General features: G+C 43.8%; 1 protein-coding gene across 2 annotated transcripts in view; it reads left to right on the top strand.

Annotated features, from left to right (window-relative positions):
* The window catches only part of mical2b (microtubule associated monooxygenase, calponin and LIM domain containing 2b), a 57622-nt gene that overhangs the window by 12628 nt on the left and 19773 nt on the right, over window positions 1-25221 (top strand). For both annotated transcript variants that reach the window (XM_030731602.1, XM_030731601.1), the window contains exons 2-13: window positions 5130-5522; window positions 6883-7090; window positions 13074-13190; window positions 13788-13889; window positions 15677-15832; window positions 15943-16043; window positions 17625-17882; window positions 18601-18716; window positions 18889-19015; window positions 20359-20449; window positions 21932-22079; window positions 23173-23369. In XM_030731602.1, the coding sequence (XP_030587462.1) occupies window positions 5259-5522; window positions 6883-7090; window positions 13074-13190; window positions 13788-13889; window positions 15677-15832; window positions 15943-16043; window positions 17625-17882; window positions 18601-18716; window positions 18889-19015; window positions 20359-20449; window positions 21932-22079; window positions 23173-23369 (1885 nt within the window). In that variant the 5' untranslated portion in view covers window positions 5130-5258. The remainder of the gene's footprint in view (window positions 1-5129; window positions 5523-6882; window positions 7091-13073; window positions 13191-13787; window positions 13890-15676; window positions 15833-15942; window positions 16044-17624; window positions 17883-18600; window positions 18717-18888; window positions 19016-20358; window positions 20450-21931; window positions 22080-23172; window positions 23370-25221) is intronic.

The raw sequence follows: 25221 nt of genomic DNA, 5'->3' as shown, positions 1-25221 counted from the left end.
GCTGTATGTAAGTGAGGTTAAGTATGATTTGATGCTGTCTTACTGCCATATGTCCACAGTGCTTTCTCACAGCGTGGGGAAAAAATAAACTGGTAGCGCTCTCCATCTCCTCTCCTTCTGTATGCTGAGCTGCTCTCTGACCAGCTGCTAACTGAGCAGTGGCTCAAAGAGGGATGGCGCTACATTACACTGAATTAAATTTCACACAACGCCGTCCTCCCCTCGGTCGATGGGTTTAAAAACTTTGCAACTCTGACCTACCAAACCAAATTTATAAATGTGTTTAGAGAAGAAATTTTTTTGTATTTAAATGCTGAACGTGCACATTAGCCTTTGTGATTTAGTTCAATCTTAAAGTGAGGTTATTATTTTATATATTTGGTGGCAAACGCAGATTATACAGACACCACAGAAGTTGAAGTATAGCAAGTTTACGCTGAGTTTGTACTGATGAACTTTACGTTGCTTGGACTCTAGCATATTTGCAGATGCTGGAACTGTAACGTGCCTCTGAATAGGGCAAATTTCCAGCTTCATTCTTCTTCTTGGACTCTTCTGTAAGACTTTGCATGATTCGCAGTTCCAAATAATCATCGTTTTCAGCCCCTCAGTTCATCCTGTGCCTGAAATAAGCTCCTTTTAAGCCACCTGTCTTCTCACTGGCTGCTGCCTGTAACCAGAGCCTGGTGGGTGGGGTGCTATGCACAGCCAGCTGTGTTCCTTAGATGGTTATCATATTAATACCACACTTATTGACATCATACAGAGGCGAGGGTAGAAAAAACATTCTGAAATGGAGGATTTAGAGCCTGATCTGACTAAGATAGGAGTTTCCTACTTTAAACACACACATTTTCTTTCTGTGCTTGTACAAGTGCACATACACATGCCTTTAACATATATCAGGATGGTATCCCTAACCCACTCTGTTTACATACGGTGCATAAATAACTAGCCGTAAGTGCTCTTGTATTGCATATCAAACCACCATTGTGGACACCTGAAGCTACTAAAATGACTGATTTAATTAAAAGGTCACTCGTTCAATACTCAGGAATAGAAGTAAACAGTATATGAATGCTTGGTTTCAATAGGGAGGTGTGACTTACAGGCTGCCGGATACAGGACACTAAGCTGAAGGCAAAATAGTTGTAAGCTCTTTTCTCTCATATTTAACTAAATGGAAGCTCTACTCTTGAAGGCAGCTGAAATTATTATTTTTATTAATAAAGTTTTTAACTGAAAAGAAGGAAAAACAGGCAGCAGGTCAGTCCGTCTTGAAAAACGTCTCACTGGAACATAATACTTTAGTATGACGTTGCACCTCAAACTTTATCCGTCTTGACACAAAAGCTGGAATGAATAACAAAACAAAAAAAAGGCTGTAAACATGCATCTGTGTGTGTTGTTTTGGTTTGTGACTCAGCTGAAAACAGGCCTGGATATGCAGACTGATACAGATATACAGAAATGAATATGGAAGGAGACGCCAACTTAACCACTTCCTGTACGAAGCTTCCCATAATGCACCCTGCCAGATGTGGTTATATACAGTAGTAATGCAGCTTCCAAGGTCGTGATCTTTCCCATAACATTCCTGTATTTTTCTCTTGACCCAGCTGGTCAGTGGGAGCTGTCAGAGCCAAAAAAACAAGCAGGACCGTTTCTGAGCTTTCATCGGGATGCCGTTTCCAAACACATTCCTTGATTTGATTTTGCTCCAAGCTCAATGTGTCTCAATTTCCTTTTGCAATAGAAATGATAAGGAAGCATGATTAATGTGAAACAGGTATTAGTATTTTTTTGCTGAGGCAGTCAAACAGCCAAATATCATTGATTTGTGATTTAATTTATGTGGAAAACAAGGAACAAAGCTTTGGAAAACTTTCATCATTCCAGGACTTGAAATGGCACGAAGTGTCTAAAGTGTGTGTGTGTGTGTGTGTGTGTGTGTGTCTGTGTGTGTGTCTGTGTGTGTCTGTGTTTGTCTGTGTGTGTGTGTGTGTCTGTGTGTGTGTGTGTGTGTGTGTCTGTGTGCTTGTGTGCGCAGAGGAATAAATAGTAATTGAGAGGCTACTGTGTGCTGCCAAACTGTTAGTTAGCAGAGATCTGAGCCCCCCCCCTCGGGCCCACTCAAGGATTTAAATGGAAAGTGCGTGTTTCTTGCAGAGTGTGGCGTATGTGACTGGCACAAGGCGAAGGCCCCACCAGGTGTTGTGCTTGAGCAGCATGCACTTTCCTTTGCCGTGACGCACACTTGGATGCGCGCACAGATTTTCAGGTGATTCTGTTTCAGGTCTGTTATGCTGTGTGTTGCGTACGTGCACGTCGGCGTTCGTCTGTGAGTGAAAGAAATGCAATCCCTCTCCCGGCTCCTCCAGGAAAACAGATTCCATGACCGTAACAGTGAGAATAATGCAGAGAGGCTTCCAGCGACTGGGATCTGATACTTTGACAGAAATGTTATCCAGAAAATGTTTGGCTTCAACTTCAAATAATTTGAGAGCCTGTTGCTGGGTAGAGTTTGGGATATAGAATAAAGATTACTTTTGAAACCATTACAGTATATCCAGATTGGACAAGGCTTATTATATACTTAAATTTTAAAGTGCTGAAAGCAGTTAAACTCAGTGTAATTCTGAAAGCTCTTAAAATTTAATTTTAAGAGTAAAAAATTAGAGCTGGAGATTTTGACTTATTACAGTTAGTTTGTGGAAGAAGTGGCACAGAAAAAGATGTTTAGGGTAATTTAGCATAGTTTGTCCAGCACAGCGGCTCCAGCACACACGAGTCGGGGGGGGCAACTGCACGACAAGTGCACTGCACAGAGTTTAAAGATTGATTTTTTTATATAACTGTTTTGTAAAGCGGTTTAGACTCTTATAGATAAAATTACCCAGCAATAATGATACAACATGATACATTAGATTATAATCAGTGAAATAAAGTGTAACCAGGCATCTAAAATAAATGGTATGAAGTACACTGTCCACCGTCTTCCAGTCGATTTGGAGAAATGTGACACAGCAGATAAATATCGTTAAATGTTGTCCTGGTTATATTAGTCAGTCACTTTATTTTTTTAACTCTTAAAATTGGTACCAGAATCCTCCCTAAAAGCCCGGCATCAGTCAGACTCTGTAAGACAACTTGGTTTTTGAAATGTGACGCAGCTCAAACATATATCACATATGAGAGTCCTCCTAACTGTACTTCGCTAACACTGTAGATTCTTTTAGGCAGAAATCTTTATTTGGCCAAAATATGACTTAAGCATTTATGCTGTGAGGCTAACGATATGTGGCGTACATGTTTGGAAGTGTCAGTAGTTTGAACTCGGGTGCAGTGTCAGCCGAAGAGCAGAATTTAACTGTCAAATGATGCGTGTTGGATCTGCTAAAATTATCTGAAACAGCTTTTGGCGCTGAAAGCGCTTGAATTGTAAATGACATTTCAGGTGAAGAGTTCAGTTAGAGTATGAAACTGTGCCTTACTGAAAATTAGCATATTAATAAAACTTTAAAATCATTCCTATTTTTACAAAGCTACAAATACTCTCCATGTTTACTATGGGAATCCACTATTTGAACAGTATATGCATGACAGAAAATAATGGTTTCCATTTAAATTAGTCTGTCAATATTTGCAAGCATTTAAATATCCCTGCCACGAGTTCCAAGGCATTTCCCGACAAAGCCAGTCATAAGCTTTTACAGGGTGGATGAGCATTTAAACTTAATGTTCACATACTCCATTCAGTAGAAAGCTGTATGGGTTTGGGACAGAGGATGTCCAGTGAAACAGTACAGACTACGAATTCAAACTATGTTTTCTTATGTAAAATAGACTTCTTCCACATTTTGAGGCTCAACGAGTTGCTGCTGGCTCATAATTGTAACTGAAAGTGTGTTCTTTGTATTTCTGCAACCACATTATTTGAGCTGCTCCCATGACTGCTCAGCTGAACCCTCCAAATGCACATGCGGTCATAATCCTATCAGGTAGTCAGTGGGACTGGAGAAGGGAAAATATCTGCAGCTTTTTTAACGACTGTTTGAACTCTACAGGCTTATTGCTGGGTGGAGGTGTAGGCTGTACAGGGACGTGCTGTTAGTGCCAGTCCCTGGACATGACACTCTGGCTATATGAAGCAACATGTTGACCTCTGCAATTTATTTTCAGTGCGAGCTGTAGACAGATTCCTTACATCTGAAACGTGACCCTGCTTTTATACTTTTTTGTGTACCAACTTTAGGGCATCATGTTGACTAGGGATGCACGAGCTAACGCTTTCGTCTTTGCTTTGGGTATGTGCCAAACATGCAAAGAAAGCTGAAATGCCTCCAAACTGCTGTTTTCTTTGCTGTTAGCAGTCTGTGCTGTGTTAGCACTACTGCTAGCTGCTGCTAATATTGTGTTGTAAACAGAATGGATTGGTCACAGGCTGTTACAGATGTCCAATCGAGTGAAAAAAGGAAGCGCCGCAAGGCTCTAAAGGCTTATCCAACAGGTGGGGCAGATGCAAGCTCGGTGTGAGAAAGGGTTGCTGGGGGAATCTCTTTTTGTAAAATTATATAGCAAGTTTATTCTAGGAGCACAAAAATAGACCAATGCATATCGACTCTAAGTCTTCTTCATGGTCCCTGTGTACATTTAATGGTGGGATATCGCAACACAACAGTAAAATAATCTATGTGAAGTAGCTGTGCTATAAGGAGTAATATGTGCAGGAATCAATTCTTAGGTATTATTTCCCATTTAAAAACTTGGAATTCTGTTCAGAGACATACAGATCACCGGTCACATGGAGTGTCCTTGAAGCTAATTTTGCTACTTGGGAGAAATATTGAAATCCCTGCAGGCCCTAATGTGGACATTTATTTTGAAGCATTAACTAAATTTTTATTTCAGTAATCACCAGGTTATTAAAACTGTATGTATAGAATCACCAGCTAAATCCAAAAAAAAAATCTCAAGAAGTTTTCCAACTTTGCCCCAAAGCAAGTTTTTATTTTTATTAATTTTACTCTACCTGGAAGTTAAACTCCTACAAATCCAAAGGGTTCTTTGAGTGCTGTGTCACATGGTTTTCCCCGGTCTGTTTCTAAAATCGGTTTTCTTTTATGCAGCTAAACTCGGCGCAGATGTGAGGAGGCCCGTGCTCACAGTTTGGAAGGAGAGGAAAGAAACCAGGAAGCAAAAGTGGAAGCAAACAGCGAGTGTTAAAGAAGATTGGACACCGGTCACCATCGGCGCAGATGGGTGAGACAGAGGATGAGCGTACGGCTCAGGCCGGCCAGCTATTTGAGAACTTTGTCCAGGCAACTACCTGCAAAGGGACTCTGCAGGCTTTCAGCATCCTGTGCAGGCAGCTGGAGCTGGATCCCCTGGACCACAGAAATTTCTACAACTCACTGAAGGTGGCAGTGAGCTCCTGGAAAGTCAAAGCCCTGTGGACCAAACTGGACAAAAGGGCACAGCAAAAGGTCTACAACCACAATAAAGCCTGCCAAGGCACGAGGGTAAGAAACCAAGTCTGACTGCTCTCTGAGGGGTCTGATGCTGTTGTGCGATATTAGCAGATTAGTTTTGTTGAGTGGTTCAGTTTTGATAGTGTTAAATGCATTGGAACAGCAGTAAACACCCGATCATAGGAACAAATGAGCCTTCCTACTAGTGCAGCAATGGATATTTGACACTGATGCTCCTGCATTAGTGCAATATGCAAGGAAACCCTGAGGAGCAACCTGAGGGAACGTCTGTGTCATTGTACATGGAGCGATAGGTGCCTATGGCAATGGTCTGTAGACATGTGGGTAAAAAAGTGATTATGGTCACACAAGGTGTCTTCCATCATACCTGGGTGAGTGCATGTGTGCTGATCACAAGACTGGTCCTGGCCACATTTATTGGATTCATTGTTCAAGGTAATTATTTCTTAAATTAACTTGCAATTATAAAATTATAAGCAAAATTAACTATGTATAAACACACACTCTCTTAGCTTGTATAGGGAAACTATAGGCCACATTATAAAAGTTCAGATATGTATTGGGGTGATGCTGTAAGTATCTCATATTTGGTATTTTCTGTCATGTGGTTTTTCTCACCATAAATCTATAAATATTCTTAACATGTTTAAGGCTGTGTTGGAAACTCGTATCTGAAGGAGAAGATAAGAAGTCTGGAGGGAAATGAGGCCAGAGACTCTCAGAGGGGAGATTAACACAGAAGGGCTGGGCTGAGGGTTGGCCAAAAATAACAGCTAAACTATTATTCCAGACTTTTTTTTTTTTTTTCCAGGAGAAAAAATGGTGGCCCTGAGGGTGGGTGGGCAATCTCTCTTCTAAAACTGCATCTAGACTCAAAATGAGGGCAGAGGATTTGGCAGTTTGGGAATGTCTAGTTCTTAGTTCTGTGAAGGGAGAAATATAAACACTCGAACAAAAATTTACCAAATCTCTGTTCAAATAGTTTTGTCAGATAACTTCCTGTGTAACTGTAAAATGGCTGCGTGCCAGTCTGGAAATGAAACTCTGACCGTGATTAAAAAGATAATCTCAGCTGCTGGAACGGTGCTTTCCCACTCCGGCCGTGAACAGTACATCTGCATTAAGGGTTGAACTTCAGTCATCGGTGTATGGTCAAGCTGTCATACTGATATTTTAGGTGTGTTGATTCACAACCTCAACTCATACACTGAGTAACTTGTAAGAGAACATTTCGGTTAATGTTAGTGGGCGTTTGCCTTCAGCCCGCTCAGTGAATTCATTTTATCATTTTATAGTTTAGTAAAGATGAAAAGAGGCGGGCAGACATTATGCTGCAGTTATTCCTGCATCTTCTCAGGAGGCTGAATACTAATACTTTAATCCCGTTCAGTGTCTGATCATTGGCGGCGGTCCTTGTGGCCTGCGGACGGCCATCGAGCTGACTCTGCTGGGCTGCAAGGTGGTGGTGATCGAGAAGAGAGACACCTTCTCCAGGAACAATGTGCTCCACCTCTGGCCCTACACCATTCACGACCTCAGGGGACTCGGGGCCAAGAAGTTCTACGGAAAGTTCTGTGCTGGCGCAATCGACCACATCAGTGAGTACAGACACACCTTTTATTTCTTTCCTTCCATTTGTTTTTGTTTTTTATGATAATACGCTGTCATAAGGTGACACAGCAAACTCAGGAAGTTGACTGAAGCTTAAACTGTTAGGCATCCTCCTCAAGTTTAGCTCTGTAGAAAGGAAGACAGATTGGACTTTATTCAGGTCAAATAGCTTCAGTTTATGATTTAACAGTTCAGCTCCTTTTTAAAGTTACTTGAGGTGATCGAGCACATTCTAAAACTATGAATTGGGTAGGTCTTAAATTACTTCAGTAGGAAACAAAGCATATCCCATAGTATCTGTATAATCCTGAAATTTTCTTATTTTATAAAAAGGTTTTGAGCCATAAAACCAAAAGTTAGAAGCTCTGTATTAAAATTTTGTTGCTCTGCTTGTCTGCCAGTTTATTAAATTATAAAAATACTTCAGGAAATCGTGTCAAAGCTCTTATTTTGGTTTGAGTTTTTGGTGGCTTGAGTGTATTGTGTAACTGACGTGCCAACTTTGACATCGCCTGGATGAGCGGTCTCATACTTTGGCTAAAAGTTATCATTGGCCTTTCGCCTAGAGTGGCTGCTGCCTTTGCCATTGTGTGTGCAGGTTGAGACACACACATACAGGTGTGATTGACATTAATGGTTTCCCAGGCTTCTGACGCCTTAGTTGAACCATCCTAACTAAATGCTAAATCCCTGTGCCACCTGCAGAGGTGTGAGAGTATAAAGCAAGTGTGGCCAAAGATATAATCACCCAGACTTGCACAGCACTAGTGCTTCGAGAGAGATAACATGCAAAATACTCTGAAGCCATAAATGTAAATGGTTCCTGCCTCTGGGTAAGTGTACTCTGTGTGTGTGTGTGTGTGTGTGTGTGTGTGTGTGTGTGTGTGTGTGTGTGTGTGTGTGTGTTTGTGGTAAATCACTATTGTGCCACAAAACCAAAAGCAGGCTCACAAAAGTGGACGTGTGACTCTGTATCCTGTGAAGAGGTTTTTCCTGCAAACAGAACATACCTGCCTTCCTTCTCTCCATCATATCAGCCAGCTCTCTCCCTTTACCAGTCACAGTGCCCACATTTAAAGTCCCTCCTCTCACCTCTGCACTCCTGCTTTTTCTGTCCGGATTAACCCGGGCCCTGACCGATCTGGTATGGGAATCACATTCTTGATCAATTGATTTGACAGAAGTCTTACGTTCCATTGGGATTAAGTCCCTAATTCATTCTGGAGCACAGTAAGTCCAAACATGTATATGAACAATGTAGGTGCCTAATGATTAATAACAACTGGTGTGACAGTAGGAATGTTGTCCCTCTGAAACAATCATGTTCACCTAACCTGGAGCTCCTAACCCTGAAATGCCGCCCCCACTACCTGCCCCGCGAGTTCACTTCGGTCATCTTCAGCGCCGTCTATATTCCACCTCAGGCGGACACAAACACTGCACTATCCGAGCTACATGAGGCTATTTCCACCTATCAGGCTAACCAGCGTGATGCGGCTCTCATCGTAGCCGGGGACTTTAACAGTGCAAACTTGAAAAAGCTGATACCGGAGTTCAACACATCGAATGCCCCACCAGAGGAGAGAGGACCCTAGACCAGAGGTCCCCAACCCCCGGGCCGTGGACCGGTACCGGGCCGTGGGACATTTGGTACCGGGCCGCACATAAAGAATAAAGAACTTAAATTATTTCCGTTTTACTTATTATCTGCACCTAAACTATATTTTATTTTGAAAAATGGGCGGATTCGCTCCGTTACTTCCCTCCATGACTTCCTCTTGACGTGTCAAGACGTTTCTGCTCACATGATACGTCACCGCTAAAATTAAACCCAGAAGCTTCAGGCCTGTCTAACGAAATCGGTTGGTTGACCTACATAACGCTTCTTTATATTTTTGAGTGCTCAACAAGAGTAGAAAAGCGCTATGTAAGAACTAGTCCATTTACCATTTTTATTTATCAACACCGAGGATAGCAGTGAGGTAGACCCAGCCATCAAACTGACTCTCCAGCGCTTGACACCACGGCTCTGCAGCCACGCTCCATGTGAAATCGGCCGAACCCAGTCAAACCAGAAGCCAGCAAAAATGAGTATCAGAGAAACAAGCTCAGGGGGCTTACACTGATTCAGTGTTATGGTGAGTTGTATTTTTCATGCGCTTTATACAGTAAAAATCACCTAAGTCGAAGTCGCACAAATCGGGTTTTCGCTCTAGTTGGATGGCATCTGCAGGTCCTGATTTTTCCTAACATTAATTCCAATAAAATCATCACATAAATCCGTCGGATATTCACCTACCTCGGATGAAAAATCTGGTCCCATTGTAATAAATTTCCAGTTAAATGTGATCGCATAAACTGGATGAGTTTAGCGCTAAAACCCTCCTCAGCTCCTGTCCGCCCACTTCCATGCATCGGCTCGTTCATGCACAACTACACACACACTAACAACGCCTGGAAATTGTTTTAGTGTTTATATCAGTTCATTTCACCGGGGACAATCGTGGCAAGTGTAAGCTACAAACTTGCACTTACGAGTAAAATTTCAGATTATAAAATTTGCAGAAGCAAATTCATAGATGAAGCAGAAGCCATTGCAGCGAAATTCGATAATAGACCCCAAACCGGGCCATTTGAATCCGTCTGAGGTGATTTCTACTGTATTTGTTTTTGCGGTGTATCTTATTTTGAAGGCATGTTTTACCATGGCTCTAACAGCTGACCAGGGAGCGCTGTGGGCAGAGAGCCTGTTATTCATGTTGAGGCGGGATGTTACGAGAACGCTGCTGATAGAGTTGCATACGAATACAAAGTGGATTCCCGTTTTTTATTATTATACGTAGAAAATATCACACTTGGTTATGGTTGTATCATTTATTTTGACGTATTTATTCGCCACACCTTAAAAGCCGGTCCGTGGAAATATTTTCTAACACTAAACCGGTCCGCGGCTCAAAAAAGGTTGGGGACCACTGCCCTAGACCACTGCTACTCTCCATTCAAAGAGGGCTACAAAGCAAAGCCTCTTCCGCCTTTTGGGAAGTCTGACCACACCTCTGTGCTTCTCATGCCGAAATACAAACAACGGCTCAGGCAGGAACCCCCTGCTGTGAGAGAAGTGACACGGTGGTCTGATCAAACAGAGGCCGCTCTGCAGGGTGCGTTGGATTCAACCGACTGGGACATGTTTCGCAGCAGCGCGGGCGGAGACATCGAGGAGTTTACGGAAACTGTTGTGGATTTATTGGGAAAGTTGTTGAAGACACTTCACTTAGGAGGACCATCAGGACTTTTCCCAACCAGAAGCCGTGGGTGGATAAATCTGTCCGCGACGCCTGAGGTCCCGCACCGTTGCCTACAACTCCGGCCTCGCCTCTGGGAACATGGAGGACTACAAGGTTGCATCATACAACGTCCGCAGAGCGGTGAAAGAGGCTAAACATCGCTACGGCCGCAGACTGGAACAGAAACTACAACAGTCTGACTCCAGGGGACTGTGGCAGGGACTACGCACCATCACGGACTACAAAGCACCACACACACACCCGGTGAGTGCCGACGCTTCTCTGGCTGATGAACTCAACATCTTCTTTGCGCGCTTTGAGTCGGGAAGCCGACAGCCCGCTGCGCTCCCGGCCGGAGGGGCGGAGACACTCACTGTGACGGAGCGCGACGTGAGGAGGGCGTTTAGACGTGTAAACACCAGGAAAGCGGCTGGACCAGACGGTATTAGTGGACGTGTCCTTAAGACCTGCGCTGACCAGCTGGCACCTGTGTTTACACTGATATTCAACCTCTCACTGAAACTGTGTGTGATTCCCACCTGCTTTAAAAAGTCCATCATAGTCCCTGTCCCAAAGAAACCACACCCCAGCAGCCCCAATGACTTCAGGCCCATAGCGCTCACCTCTGTGGTGATGAAGTGTTTTGAGAGACTCATCAAGACATTCATCACCTCCTCACTGCCCACCACCCTCGACCCACTACAGTTTGCATACCGGCCAGACAGATCCACAGATGACGCCATATCCTTCCTCCTCCACAAGACCCTTTCACACATAGACACTGGTAAGGGGAACTATGTGAGAGTGCTGTTTGTAGATTACAGCTCAGCATTCAACACCATAGTTCCCTCCAGGCTGGTCTCTAAGCTGCTGGACCTGGGCCTGGGCCCATCCCTGTGCAGGTGGGTTCACAGCTTCCTGACCAGCAGACCACAGGTGGTACGAGTGGGTCACCTCACCTCATCCTCCCTCCCCCTCAACACTGGATCCCCCCAAGGCTGTGTGCTCAGCCCTCTGCTGTACTCACTGTACACCCATGACTGCGAGGCCACATCAGAGTCCAACGTCATCATCAAGTTTGCTGACGACACTGCTGTTGTGGGACTAATCTCTCACAATGAGGAGACAGCCTACAGGAGAGAGGTCTCCCGCCTGGAGAACTGGTGCCAGGAGAACCACCTCCTGCTCAACGTCAGCAAAACGAAGGAACTGATCGTGGACTTCAGCAGGAAGCAGCAGAGGGACTACCATCCACTTGTCATCAGTGGTGCTGAGGTGGAAAGAGTGGACACTTTCAAATACCTGGGAGTGACCATCTCACAGGACCTGTCCTGGACTCATCACATAAACATCACTGTGAAGAAGGCCAGACAGCGTCTCTACCTCCTCAGGCGGCTGAGAGACTTCAAGCTCCCACTCAAGGTGCTCAGGAACTTTTACACCTGCACCATCGAGAGCATCATGCGTGGGAGCATCACCACCTGGATGGGAAACTGCACCAAGCAGGACTTCATGGCCCTAAAAAGGGTGGTTCGTTCAGCTGAACGGACCATCAGAACCACCCTCCCCAACCTGCAGGACATTTACACCAAGCAGTGCAGGCTGAGGGCCATGAAGATCCTAAAACAGCCCAGCCACCCCGGACACTCTCTCTTCTCCCTGCTCCCATCAGGCCGGCGTTACCGCTGCCTGAGGACTAAGACTGAAAGGTTGAAGAAGAGTTTTTACCCACAAGCCATCCGTCTGCTCAACTCTGAGCCCTAACTGGACCATTATTGCACAATGTAAATATTATAATTTATAAAAGTGTGTATAGTGTATAGTATATAGAGTATAGTGTATAGTGTGAATTACTTTTTTTTAAAATTTTTATTCTTATTTATATGTGTGTGTATATATGGTTGCAGGTACAAAATACATTTCACTGTGCATTGTACTGTGTATAACTGTGCATGTGACAAATAAACACTATCTTAAATCTTAAATCTCACATCATTTTATTCTAAAAACTTGCACTGCAGACTATGTATGAATTTAACTTTGACTAACTGAGAGTCTGCTGACATGGTTCTGCGAGTATCTGCTATCGGCACTCTGTGATGTTATGTGGTCTGTTTGGCTGCAGCAGTCTGTTACACCAGCTTTGTATCAGCAGCAATAATGTGACAGCTTCACACCAGCACGGTGTTCTTGTCTTTGTTGCTTTGGATTCATTCAGTCACAGCAGCAGCCAGACTCCGTTTTTAGATCAGTAGTTCTCATACTTATCTGGCCTGTCCTGCTTCAGAAGCAGAAAAAACAATTTTATCAATAACTGACAATAAACTGCAGCGCAGTGGCGTCGGTAAACTAGATTCCTGTTTTCTTTTCCCCGCAGAAACGTGTATCTGATATAAACTTAAATGCCATATTTCCCCCCTGCTCATCCATGCTACAGTTACAGTGGCTCTCTATTTAAAAGATGGATGCCGTCATTGTGATGTCACACATCGGTTTGATTTTTGAGCCAGAAGCTATGTTTGGAGTGCTTAGTTATTATATTATAACAGCCAGTGCGGTTAGCGAGGTGCATCGCACAGACACTCTTACATGTTAATTATTGCTAAGTGACTCAAGTGAAGCCACCTGACAGTCAAAGTCAGCATATTCCTGTGTGTGTGTGTGTGTGTGTGTGTGCCTGCTCCAGGTATCCGCCAGCTTCAGCTGATGCTGCTAAAAGTGAGCTTGATCCTTGGTGTGGAGATTCACGTCAATGTGGAGTTCATCAACCTGGTGGAGCCAGCAGAGGAGCAGACAGATGTCAGTGAGTATACCATCATGAGCAAATTCAGGATTACAGCGTGTGAGTCGGGACATTTCTGTACCGTGAGGCCGTTTCAAAGAATGTTTCATGTCAGTATCTTCACAAATACTGACAGACAAGTGTGGTTGGGCTGGGTATGTGTGTGTGGTATTATCTGTATGTTAAAGGGTCGTGAGTGGCAGTGACATGCTGGCACTCGCCTGCATATCTTGGCTATATAAGGAAAGTGTCCTGCACACAATGTATGTGAAAATGATCACATGAGGACAATTTGTAACAAACCGTGTGGAGACTAATGATAAACTTAGCATGCTGTTAAGTTTTATTTCAACTCTGTGCTGGGTTTTCTGAGTGTCTTAAAATAGCACGTCCAACAACTTTCTCACTTTAACACTTTAACAAGGAACATGACACAACCATCTGAGGGGGTAGTTGAGATCCAACCCCAAGTTTTCTCTTTAAAATCAGCACTTGAACATGACATCAGAGACAACAGGAAACACTGCAGAGACACGGGATGCGGTCGTCACCGTCATCCTACTTTCCTGCAGATGTTCGCTCACGCTGTCTCTGAATATCACGCATGTTCTTCCGCAGGTCCCGGGTGGCGAGCAGAGGTCCGACCCTCCAGCCATCCTGTCTCGGACTTTGACTTCGACGTGGTGATTGGAGCCGACGGACGCAAAAGCACATTAGATGGTGAGAAAGGAACAGAGGTTACAGATGGGAATGGTGCACATTTCAGGAGTCAAAGCTCCATTTGTTAGTAGAAATGAGGTGAGGTGGTGCAAGGCTGCTTTCAGTCAGTTGGTAAAGCATTTCCTGTTGACATAGTTTCAGCTGGAAGTTTAATAGTGTGTATGCAGTCAGGGGGTGTTCTGGTTCATGAACTGTTGGAGAGCTTTGTTGGCTTTCTGTCAGTGTGAATGTTCTAACGTGTGTTTTTGCTTGTGTGTAAGTGTGTGTGGCGTATATGTGCTGTGCATTCCTATAAAGATGACTGATGGCAGTGGTAAGCATTATCCTCCTGAAGGTTTGGTGTCTCCATGACTGCTGAGAAACTGAACACATACTGGACTTTCAGCAGCATGTTGCTCAGGGACCTTTCTCCCCTGTCAAGGAATATTCTAAATTGGATTATTACAATCATCTAATAGAAAAAAATGGATATTTGGTTCAGTCTAGACATGGAGTAATTCCACATTTGCATGGTACCAGGGTGGGATTTACCCTAGTACCATTTACCCCCTGTTTGATAATGCTTTCAATTTTGGTGAGCCGAAATTCCAGAGGGGGAAAAATCTCTGGAACGTTATTTGTATATGGAATAACTTCTTGATCAGAAGACTATTATAACATCTCTTGTCATAATTATGTAAATGACACACAACGCTACATATTAGGTCACCACATGGTTGCAGTCCCCTACACTTAAAAAGTGCCATTAAGCAAATCAGTGAGTGGATGTGCCAGAACTTCCTGCAGTCAAACTCAGAAGAGCTAAATAGTTTTTTTACACCCCCAAAGAAAAGAAGAATAAAAGTCTCCACCTATCTAGAAAGCTTGATGCCTAAATCTTCAGTCCTAAATCAGTTATGGACTGATTACAAAGTCAGCCTATTTTTAGCCACCATCCATTTTCTTCTGCGTATCCAATGCAGGATCATGAAGGTACTGGAGCCTATCGCAGCTGTCATTGGGCGAGAGGCAGGGTACATCCTGGAGAGGTCACCAATCTGCCACGAGTGGCACAGAGAGACAGACAACCATTCACTCACATTAACATCTACAGCCTCTTTAGACTCACCCCGTACATGTATTTGGACTGTGGAAGGAAGCCAGAGTAATCCACACAGAAAGGCCCCAGCCTGGATTCAAACCCAGGACCTTCTTGCTGTGAGGGAACAATGCTAACTACTGCACCACCATGCTGCCTGCCTATTACCGTTTTTAAAAATATTTTTCTGAAGCAGATGCAGAAAATCGTGTTCACTTCTTCAGCAGCTTAAATTATTGTCTTTACAGGTTTTAGTGAAGGTTCAGACTGCAGCTCATTCAATGCTGCAGCCAGAAGTTTAACAAACACCAAAAAGGTGCAATGCATTCCTCTGATTCTCAAATCACTACCCTCTCTCTTTCTACTAGTGTGCAAAGCGCTAAATGGACTTGGACCTACTTACATTTTAAATGTATGCCTTACAAAACATCCAGAACAGTCAGGCCATCAGGAACAGGCTTACAACGTGTTCCCGCAGTGAGACCAAAACGACATGAAGCAGCTTTTAGTTTTTATCATACTCAGTTGTGGATGAACTTTCCTGAACCCTCCTGTGGTATTGATATGCCAACTTCAGGAAATAATGCACTATTTGAGTGATTTGAACCTGTGTGGGCTGTTTTAAGATGAATTTCCTTTATGATAATGCTACTCTGCATTTTTCACTGCTTATATATGTCTGTATTTATTTATTGTAATCTCTCTGCAGGTTTCAGTCGCAAGGAGTTTCGTGGGAAGTTGGCCATCGCTATAACTGCTAACTTTGTCAATAGGAACACCACAGCAGAGGCCAAAGTAGAAGAAATAAGTGGCGTGGCCTTCATCTTTAACCAGAAGTTCTTTCTGGAGCTCAAAGAGGAGACGGGTGAGTCTGGAAAGGAGGTCGCAGTGGGAAATGAGAGCTTCTCCCACTCTAAATGCTGCTCCTTCCTGTGCAGAAACTCCTCTGTTCAGTAAATATGCTCATGTTTGCAGGAATTGACTTGGAGAACATAGTTTACTACAAGGACAACACCCACTACTTTGTCATGACAGCAAAAAAGCAGAGCCTGCTGGACAAAGGGGTCATCATTAATGTAAGTTTACTCAGCTGACTTTGGTTTAATCAGACACGCAGACCTGGATTGGCCTTTTCCAGACTGCAATGGGTTACAGTTCACACCCTCTCTCTGCGGTTAGCTCTGGTTCCAAGATTCAAAGGCACTTCCCAAACAGGAATGCGTACGTGCTCGCCAGACCAGTGAGTGACGGGTCTCCATAGAGGAGGAGGATGAATAGGGTTCTGCTTAAATGCTCACGCTCTCTCACCGGCCTTCTATGTCTGCAACCCCCCCCCCCCCCATTAAAAGATTAGCTGGTATAAATGCGGTTATTACAATTGCATCAGGTCGTAGACTGGACTGTATTAGGCTGCTGGGAACCCTCACAGGCAGCTTCTGCCAAGCCAATTATCTGAAAATACACATAATGCAGGAGAGTATTAGTGTTGGTGATGCACTGGCATACATGTGAGGGCAGTGACGCACCTTTATCATCAGTTCAGAGGACATTACACAGATTTTCATTAAGATCCCGGAAACTTACCGTAAACCTGCTGTAACAGTCTCTGAACCACAACCATCAATCAAATCTTTACTTTAAAAAAATGAATGATTTCCATTAATATAAGTTATCATGATGAGGTCCCCACAGCATGAGTAATATAAGTTGATACATACGTGTTGAAAACCTGTGCTCTCGGTGGTCTCGCTCTCATCTTACATTACCCATTAGTGCTGAATGACGCCCCCGCCGTCAGCTGCACCATAGCCTGCTCACATGTGGCACGAACCTTAGAGGCCTCATCGCTCCTAATGACTCACCAAACACACTCTGTGTGCCGAACCTGCTTTTTGGATTAGATTTCATCAGAAATTTAAAATGCGTTTCTGAGTTGTCTTCATAAATATTTATTTATTGAACATCAGTGTTGCTGCTTTGATAAAGAAGGTGGGATAAAGCTGCCTGTTACTCTGCTCTAGGGCTGCAACTATCGATTATTTTAGTAATCGAGTATTCTATCGATTATTCCATCGATTAATCGCGTAATCAGATAATCTTATTAACAGTTCATCGGCCTATTTTAACTTCCGTAGCCTAACATCAGATTTTTTTTCACTGTGTAAAACAAACAGCGGTGGACGGAGCAGCTACGAACTTCTCTTTTCTTCACTTGTTGATCAGCTGGTTGATGAAGGACCTCCAGCTATAAAGGTTTTAATGGTGGTTACATGCATACTAAAAAAACAGATAATTTCATCAGTCTAATTCTTGGTCCACTTGGGTGCAGTAGAACAGGCTAAAAACACACCACCAACACAACATTGCTTCATAGCTTTGTTGAACCTCTGATACATGCCTGACACAGAAATTTACCCCGCGGTACAAAGACGCTGCTCGCTCTCCATTTAGCTGCTTTTTTGGTTTCCAGCAACTTATGAAATTATGCTCACCAGCCTACAGCTGACTGTGCCTGTTTGGTGCGTTGAGGTTGGAAGCCATAAGTCAAAACCAACAGGCTAAAAAGCTGAGTTACAGTGGGTTTGTAATTCTGTCAGTACAGCTGTGGACCTACAACAAATTTACTCATAAGTACCGACCTTCCTTCTTTAATACAGGACTACATGGAAACAGAGCGACTGCTGAGTGCCGACAACGTCAATCATGAGGCGTTGCTCTCATACGCCCGTGAAGCCGCTGACTTCGGCACAAACTATCAGCTGCCGTCCCTCGACTACGCCATCAACCACTACGGACAGCCGGATGTAGCCATGTTTGACTTCACCTGCATGTACGCCTCAGAAAACGCTGCCTTGATCAGGGAGAAACATGGACACCAGCTGCTGGTCGCACTGGTGGGAGATAGTCTGCTTGAGGTATGAGACGTTATTATTAATCCCTTCCTGCTCAGTCTCTGACTCTCTCTGCTTTCAGTCCCATCTGAAAACACATCTTTTTAATCTGGCGTATTCACCCCGATCATCTTCCACCTGCCACGTGAATCCTCCAATCTTAATGATTTTATATATTGTAAACTTGAAGTTTTAGAATATGTTATTGCCTTAATTGTGTTTTTGTTAACTCTCCTGTGTAAGGTGACCTTGAGTGTTTTGAAATGTATTATTTAGAAAAAGCCCGCCTGTTTTTTCCAGGCCTGCGGCGCTTTTTCAAAGTCTTTATTCCGTATTTAGTGAATGGTGAGTGGAACAAAATTCCAGCGTTGTGACTGTAACACGTGAAAGAAACGCAAACTGAGAACGTAACATTGTTACATAAATAATCGCTGTATGTGTGACGATGTCTGTGCAAAGTTTTGTTCAGATTGGCCCACTCGTTAAGGAGGAGAGAGGGTACATATATACATATGCTGCGATCATTATAGTAAGATTATCATTGTTAGTGTTGTGAGAGCTGTTGAACACTCTGTCCATACTGTGATCCAAGCTTAGCCTGTGTGTGTGTGTGTGTGTGTGTGTGTGTGTGTGTGTGTGTGTGTGTGTGTGTGTGTGTGTGTGTGTGTGTGTGTGTGTGTGTGTGTGTGTGTGTGTGTGTGTGTGTGTGTGTGTGTGTGTGTGTCATGTGTTCTGTTTGCAGCCGTTCTGGCCGATGGGCACAGGTTGTGCTCGGGGTTTCCTGGCTGCTTTTGACACCGCTTGGATGGTGAAGGGTTGGGCAAAAGGAAGGAGCCCTGTGGAGATTCTGGCCGAGAGGTGTGTGAGCATGTTTCATGCATTCATGGGGTCAATCTCTTTGAAGTAAAAGAAAACTTCACCTTTTCTGTGGTGGCAGTCTTCAACCTTCAAGGCTTCGTGTTGTTATTCTGGGTTTTATTTAAAAGCTTCTCTTCAGTCTGACAGTTAAATCTCTCTCGTTCTTCTCCAGGGAGAGCATTTACCGTCTTCTGCCCCAGACCACCCCAGAGAACATCAGTAAAAACTTTGAGCAGTACACCATTGACCCTGCGACCCGCTACCCCAACCTGAACTCCAGCTGTGTGCGCCCACATCAGGTCAGTGCAGTACTCAGACGTGTGCACATGAGCTGGCATTAAAGAGAGGGGGGGGGGACATAAGTTATCGGCCCTAAATGACAGAAATACTGGATTCAAATGTTAGGGGATAATTTCCACATTATTGTAGATGTTTATAAAGTATACCTGCACTTGGAGAAACGTGTTTCAGTTACTCTCCATAGTTGAAGCAGGATGCTTTTTTTACAGTCAGCAAGCTCAAACTTGCATTTTGAGATTAAATCTCTGCTGCTGGTGTTCAAACATCTGCATCCCCAGTGAGATTGTAGATGTACATGGATAATAATCTGCCATTCAAATGTGGGCACTGGAGAAACTCTTGATGCTTACTTGAAACTTGCAAATGTATTACATCTACCATCACGGCTTCTGAGCAATGAACACTATCGTGCAGTTGATGATGTTCATTTTGCATGATCAGTTCTCATCTGGTTGCCAGAAGATTTTGGTTCAAAGGCTTCAAAATTTACTGGTCTTAAATATGAAAATATAGTGAAACTGTTTCCTGTGAGACGCTGTAAGGGATGATGTTCTTTGGGAGCCAAGAAGCTGTTTTTCTGATACATGATCTTCTGTTGCTGTGAAACACAATCGCAGTGCTGGACGTATAAAAGTGATTGGTGATATCTTGAAGGGTGGAATCGGACACCCTGTCAAACCGGTCAGATTTATGCAGCTGCTGCATCCATCCATTCTCTTCTGCTTATCCGGTTCAGGGTTGCAGGGGCTGAAGGGGGGGGGGGGTTGGAGCCTATCCCAGCTGTCACAGGTCAAAAGGCAGGGGACACCCTGTACAGTGCATTTAAAAAAATAAATAAATAAAGTATCTATAAAGACCAATCATCTTCAGATGAATCCTCACAGAAGAAATCACAGATTTGTCTTCATACCTGCTGCTCATTTGCAGCCAAATTTTAAAATGTCAAAAGAAAAAGTGAGCAAACAAACTATTGTCTCCGTAAGTTTTGATGTTTCTCTAACAAAAGTGATTCTCGTGGATACATTGGAAGACTTTGAAAATACAAACAGGAATGTTGTGAGATGTTTGTGCTTATAGGAGACTGCAGTCAGCACATTCATGTAGTGAGTGTGGTCTTAGAAATGTGTCGGGTATTTACAGAAAAACCCTCTTAGTGGTTGTGTTTATTAATATTTTGACTTAGTTTAAAATCACTGATATTTGGCCAGTTTTGCATGTTCAATTAAAATGGTATCTACCAATGTGATGTACCAACTTTAAAAAACTTTAAAGGCTAATAATTTACACTGAAATCTATATTTCATAAGGTCTCCTCTCCTGGCTCCTGTTTCTGTTCTTTCAGGTGCGTCACCTGTTCATTGATGGCAATCAGGACTCGGCTCAGGTAGAGAGAGGGGGGCCGGCACGTCGATCGGTCAACCTGTCCAGAAAAGGTAAATGCTTCCTGAAGCCACAAAGTTCGCTCCAGCCATCAACCATGAGTAATGGAGTTAATGATGATCATGTTAGATGTAACCAGTGGTAACATCCAAGAACTTCAACATTATTGTGGATTTAAAAAATGACATTTGATGATGATTAAGCTCTCCTCGCCTTGTTCTTGGACCTCTGCGCACTGAGAACATTTCATGCTTCTGGACAGAGCCAACGTGTCAAATAGCTTCATTTTCTGCTCTGTGTGAGTCTTTAATGGCACAAATTGGAGATTACAGTCCCAGCTAATCTACTTTGTCTTCGTGGAGCTGTAAGAAAGAGCAGCGTCGATGTGCCTAATATGTTCTGACAAAGTAGTGACATAAAGGATTGCTGCCAACTGCTCAGGTGGGACAGCATTATTGTGTAAAAGCTCCCAGTCACAGTAATCTGATCATTCTGAGTCATCGGTTAGACTGGATGCATCCAAGGCTTCATTAACACTGCATGGAAGCTTTCTCTGAAACATCAAATTGAAAAGCTCGCACACGGTTTCCATAAACATCTCTGCACCAGCTCAGCAAGTAGTAAAGAAGTCTGAATTCCTCGGTTTGGTTCACAGAACAAAAGCTGCCTGACATCATCACCCTGAATGCTCGCCCAGGCTTCCTGAAGGGAAACTTTAGCTTTACCTCAGCCACAGACAATACAGATGGATAACATTACACCTGCATGAGGGTCAGACACGATGCCTCTGTCAGGCATGTGCAGACACATGGATGGGCGATCGAGCCTGAAAATTATATCTCAAGGAAAACTGGGATAATTTCTAATGATATAAAAAAAAAATGCTGAATGTTTTTATCAAATCAATAATAGATAGATGCCCACACTAATGACTGCTGCAGGCTGCGCCACTTTAATGCAAGCAAAATTAAGTCTTTTCCTGCCTCCTCTTCCAGTGAGTTCCTGTAAATCTGTTGCCAAAGGGCACAGCAGCAGTGTTACAGTCCAGTAGCAGTGACACAGCATAAGTCAGACATTAGCAAAAAAGTTGCCCATTTCCCAGGAAATTTGAAGTAAGGGGATTGGCCTCAGTCCCACCAACTTCCTCCCATGACTGCATTGATACCCCACTACCTCCCACTCCACCACCTACAGTGCGTTTGCAGAAAGAGTGCTGAGACCCCCAAATTCCCTCTCATGTTTGCACCGCTGACTGGTTTGAGTTTACAGGCACAATTTAAAGCACGACAGTGTTGGAGTGCTGCTGATCTCTGAAGTGCTCTGGCTTGAATGTCTGCTCTGCTGCCAGTGTCATTCAGCTTCACGCCTGGGAGGTATTTCAGGTTTTGCGAGTCCAAATGAATCCACACTTTTTAATTATGCTATTGTGTCAACTGACCTGAAAAAATAATGGGGAAAACTGTGACAAGGAAAATGCTCTTTTCTATGATGCACCGTGCTGACACTATTACTGACACACTGCTACACTCATGCAGAGTCTGAGGTGCATCCTGGCCGCCTGCTGACCTGGTGTCAGAAGCAGACTCGTGGGTACAGAGGAGTCGATGTCACCAACCTCACGTCGTCCTGGAGGAATGGCCTGGCCCTCTGCGCTCTCATCCATCGACAGAAGCCTGAGCTCATGTAAGAAACACACCTCTGCTAATGCTGCTGGTTAATCAAGCATTGGATTTGTTTTTTCCCCCTTCTTGGCAAACAGACGGCTGTAAGCACAGAAATATTCATGCTCTGTGAACAGTTACCAAGCCACTCTGAGTTGAACCTTCCTTTTGAAGGAGAGTCATCTGACTACTAAGGGACTTTGCAGTCCTGTGCAAATTAAAAAGAATAATTCATACTTTCAGAGTCATGTCTCCTTGGCTCTCGCCTCAGTTAATTTAATTGCTTTTCTTGTGTGACGCTCAATTTTTAGATTGCATGCGAAATCGCTGGCGGTGTCGACTTATTGTGGTCATTAATCTCATTCACTTCTTGATCCAGAACCACTCACGTTTGTTTGATTTGTTGCTCACATATGAACGACTCTGTTTACACAGAGCTGAAAAAGCTAATGAGTGTCACAGTGATGGGTCGGACTGACATCAGCTCTCTGTAAATGCTGACACGCGTCACCTCCACATTGAGATGTTGATTCCACACATGCCATCAATTTTCATGTGTGGAGATGGTGACATGTTTGCTCGAGGGCTCCCACAGTGCCCACAGTGCAGAGTGTTTTTGCTGCACATGGTCTTGGTCCCCATGCAGTGCATCTTAATTTTTGTTTTGGTATCTGTAAGGCTCACTGTGAGTGTTAACCAGCAGTTTTTCCTTTAAAAACATTTCAGTGATTAAATACTTCCTGCTGCGTTGGAACGACCAGCCGTCACTGGAATAGCATGAAATAATTGACTGCTGTAACCACTGGTTAGTGAGGTCCTGTTGTGAAGCCTCAAGCTGAGCATGTTTGCTGTGACCATCTCGGCTTTTTGAAATTGGATGTCTTGAATGCAGGGGGGGGGGTCTGACAGTGAAATTGAGGGACACCGCCTGCATTCTGACTAATGATTTAACAATTACATGGTAAATCATACCCTGCTTTATCTTGCTTTTAGAATAAAGCGGCGTAAAAAGAACGTCATGTTGTGTTCACACTCAGGACATCGCTTTAGATAACTGATCTCAGGATATGGAAGGATATCTCCTAATCTCACCTTCATCTCTTTTTCTGTTCCAGTGACTATGACTCTCTGAGTGAGGACGATGTGTCGGGGAACAACCAGCTCGCATTTGACGTGGCTGAGCGAGAGTTCAGCATCCAACCGGTGACTACAGGAAAGGAGATGGCCGTGGAGGCTGAACCCGATAAGCTGCTGATGGTTCTGTACCTTTCCAAGTTTTACGAGGCCTTCAGGAACTCCCCAGGAAGCAACGGTCAGTGTGCTGACAGCTTCTGCCTCACAGAACCAGCTTTCTAGTTTCTTAGACGAAACCTCAAAAACTGACCTCCCAACCCCAGCCTGAGAAAGGGAAATCATTGAGTTACCCCGTGTATTAAAGCTTCCAGCCCTGAACACATAAATGGGGAAGAGTTCGAGACAGTTATCCAGTTCAGTGTTGGACACAGAACCTCCTCCTAATTGCCAAAAAATGTGAAGTGCTATATGTGAAAAAGCTGTGAAAACAGACTTTCCACTCACTTCCTGTATCGAAAGGGCTAAACAGAAAATATCTTCACATGAATCACGATGAGATCCTAAGATGAAGGATGCTACTTCCTGCTGCAGACACATTTTCACTGTGTTTTCAAATTCTGGTGAAGTCCCTCTGCTAAATTATAGTCCCAGCTGAGTCTTCTACATGAGCTAAAGTTACATGTTACACAACTGTGGTTGCCTTAGTCCCTGCCAGAGACCTGAGTGGTATGTGTGCTATGTCTGTGGAAGCCATATCCAGTCACTTGGTGTAACTCTGGAGGCCTTCAGCTCCACCACCACTGTGAGCTGCAGCCTGAGCCACGTTTCACTCCTAGGACTTTGATTACTGTGTGCAGACCTCTGCTGTCACCACTGAACTCAGAAAGGCTGAGGAAGAAAACAAGACTTTCAGTGAGCTTTGTCACTGTTCATTTGGTGGGCATTTAGGATATTTGAGTGCATGACTTGGTTATATTTAGGCAGCAATGACGTCTGCACACTGGCCACCTTTTATGCTGCTTAATAGCCTTGGGTTATTTTGCAAAGATGCATTAGTGGTTTTTGCTCAAGTTATTTGATATTTGGAGTCCAATGATGAACCTTGGTCTCCCTGTAGTTAACTTATTATCCAAGTTCGCTGTTCCCTTTCAGACCTGGCTAATTTTAAACAGGACTTCTGTGGATTTCCTCTTCCTTATTTTTATTCCTCAATTCTACTAAAAAAATAAACTTTAGATCAAAATAATCCATGTTCTTAAAACTGGGCCAGAGTGCAGCCCCTCAGTTAAAAAAAACAAGACATTTTTACTCCCTTTGACAGTCTTTGAGTTCTGCAAGCAGAAGATTTGAACAGTAGCTGGCCGTCCGCCTGTGCTCACAGCCGGAGCTGTGACCTTGAGATGAAAAATTTTTAACTTTAGGGGGAAAATGGGTGTTTAGGCGTTTTCAAGATGGCCACAGAGTGCTGAGCCTTACAGTCGTGTGGAGGAGATAAAGTATCCATAGGACTCTGTGCAGACCTGGTACACAGAGTTCATGGTGCCTCGGTCCTGTGGCTAAATCACCACCCCTCCACCACCGTGCTTCAGTTTTTTGCAGTTGGGTGCAGTGTGCTGTCCAACTGGGGGAGAGCTTCTGCTGTTGGACTGCTGTTTCAGTGGGGCAGGGGGTCTACAGTTTTTTCCCATGTGCCACAGTAATATCCTCATGAGGGCCCAAAAAAATCCCCCTCTGAAAAAATGTGATCGGTGATATTTACTCTCAGTGTTTGTTCCTTATGTAACGAAGAGCCGCTGCTCTTCAGAGAGCTGCTCTTCACGCCTGCTGCCTTGTGTGTGACACAGTTCTTTCTCCACTGCCCGAATCGACAGGTTTTACACTACTGCTGCAAACAGTTCACTCCTAAAACTGTGATTTTACTGTTTACAGCAGGTTTCTTTTTAATAACATGTAATTTCACATTTTCTAACTGAAGCTTGTGGAAATTTGCTTGAAACTTACTCAGTAACTTATAGACTGTCTGTATGACGTAACATCAGTTACAGTTTTCTGGAAAATAGATGACCTGTGACTACACTGTGCTTACGTTC

This window comes from Archocentrus centrarchus, chromosome 6 (genome assembly GCF_007364275.1).
Source record: "Archocentrus centrarchus isolate MPI-CPG fArcCen1 chromosome 6, fArcCen1, whole genome shotgun sequence".
Lineage (NCBI taxonomy): Eukaryota > Metazoa > Chordata > Actinopteri > Cichliformes > Cichlidae > Archocentrus > Archocentrus centrarchus.
This window is presented reverse-complemented; position numbering and strand designations above follow the sequence as displayed.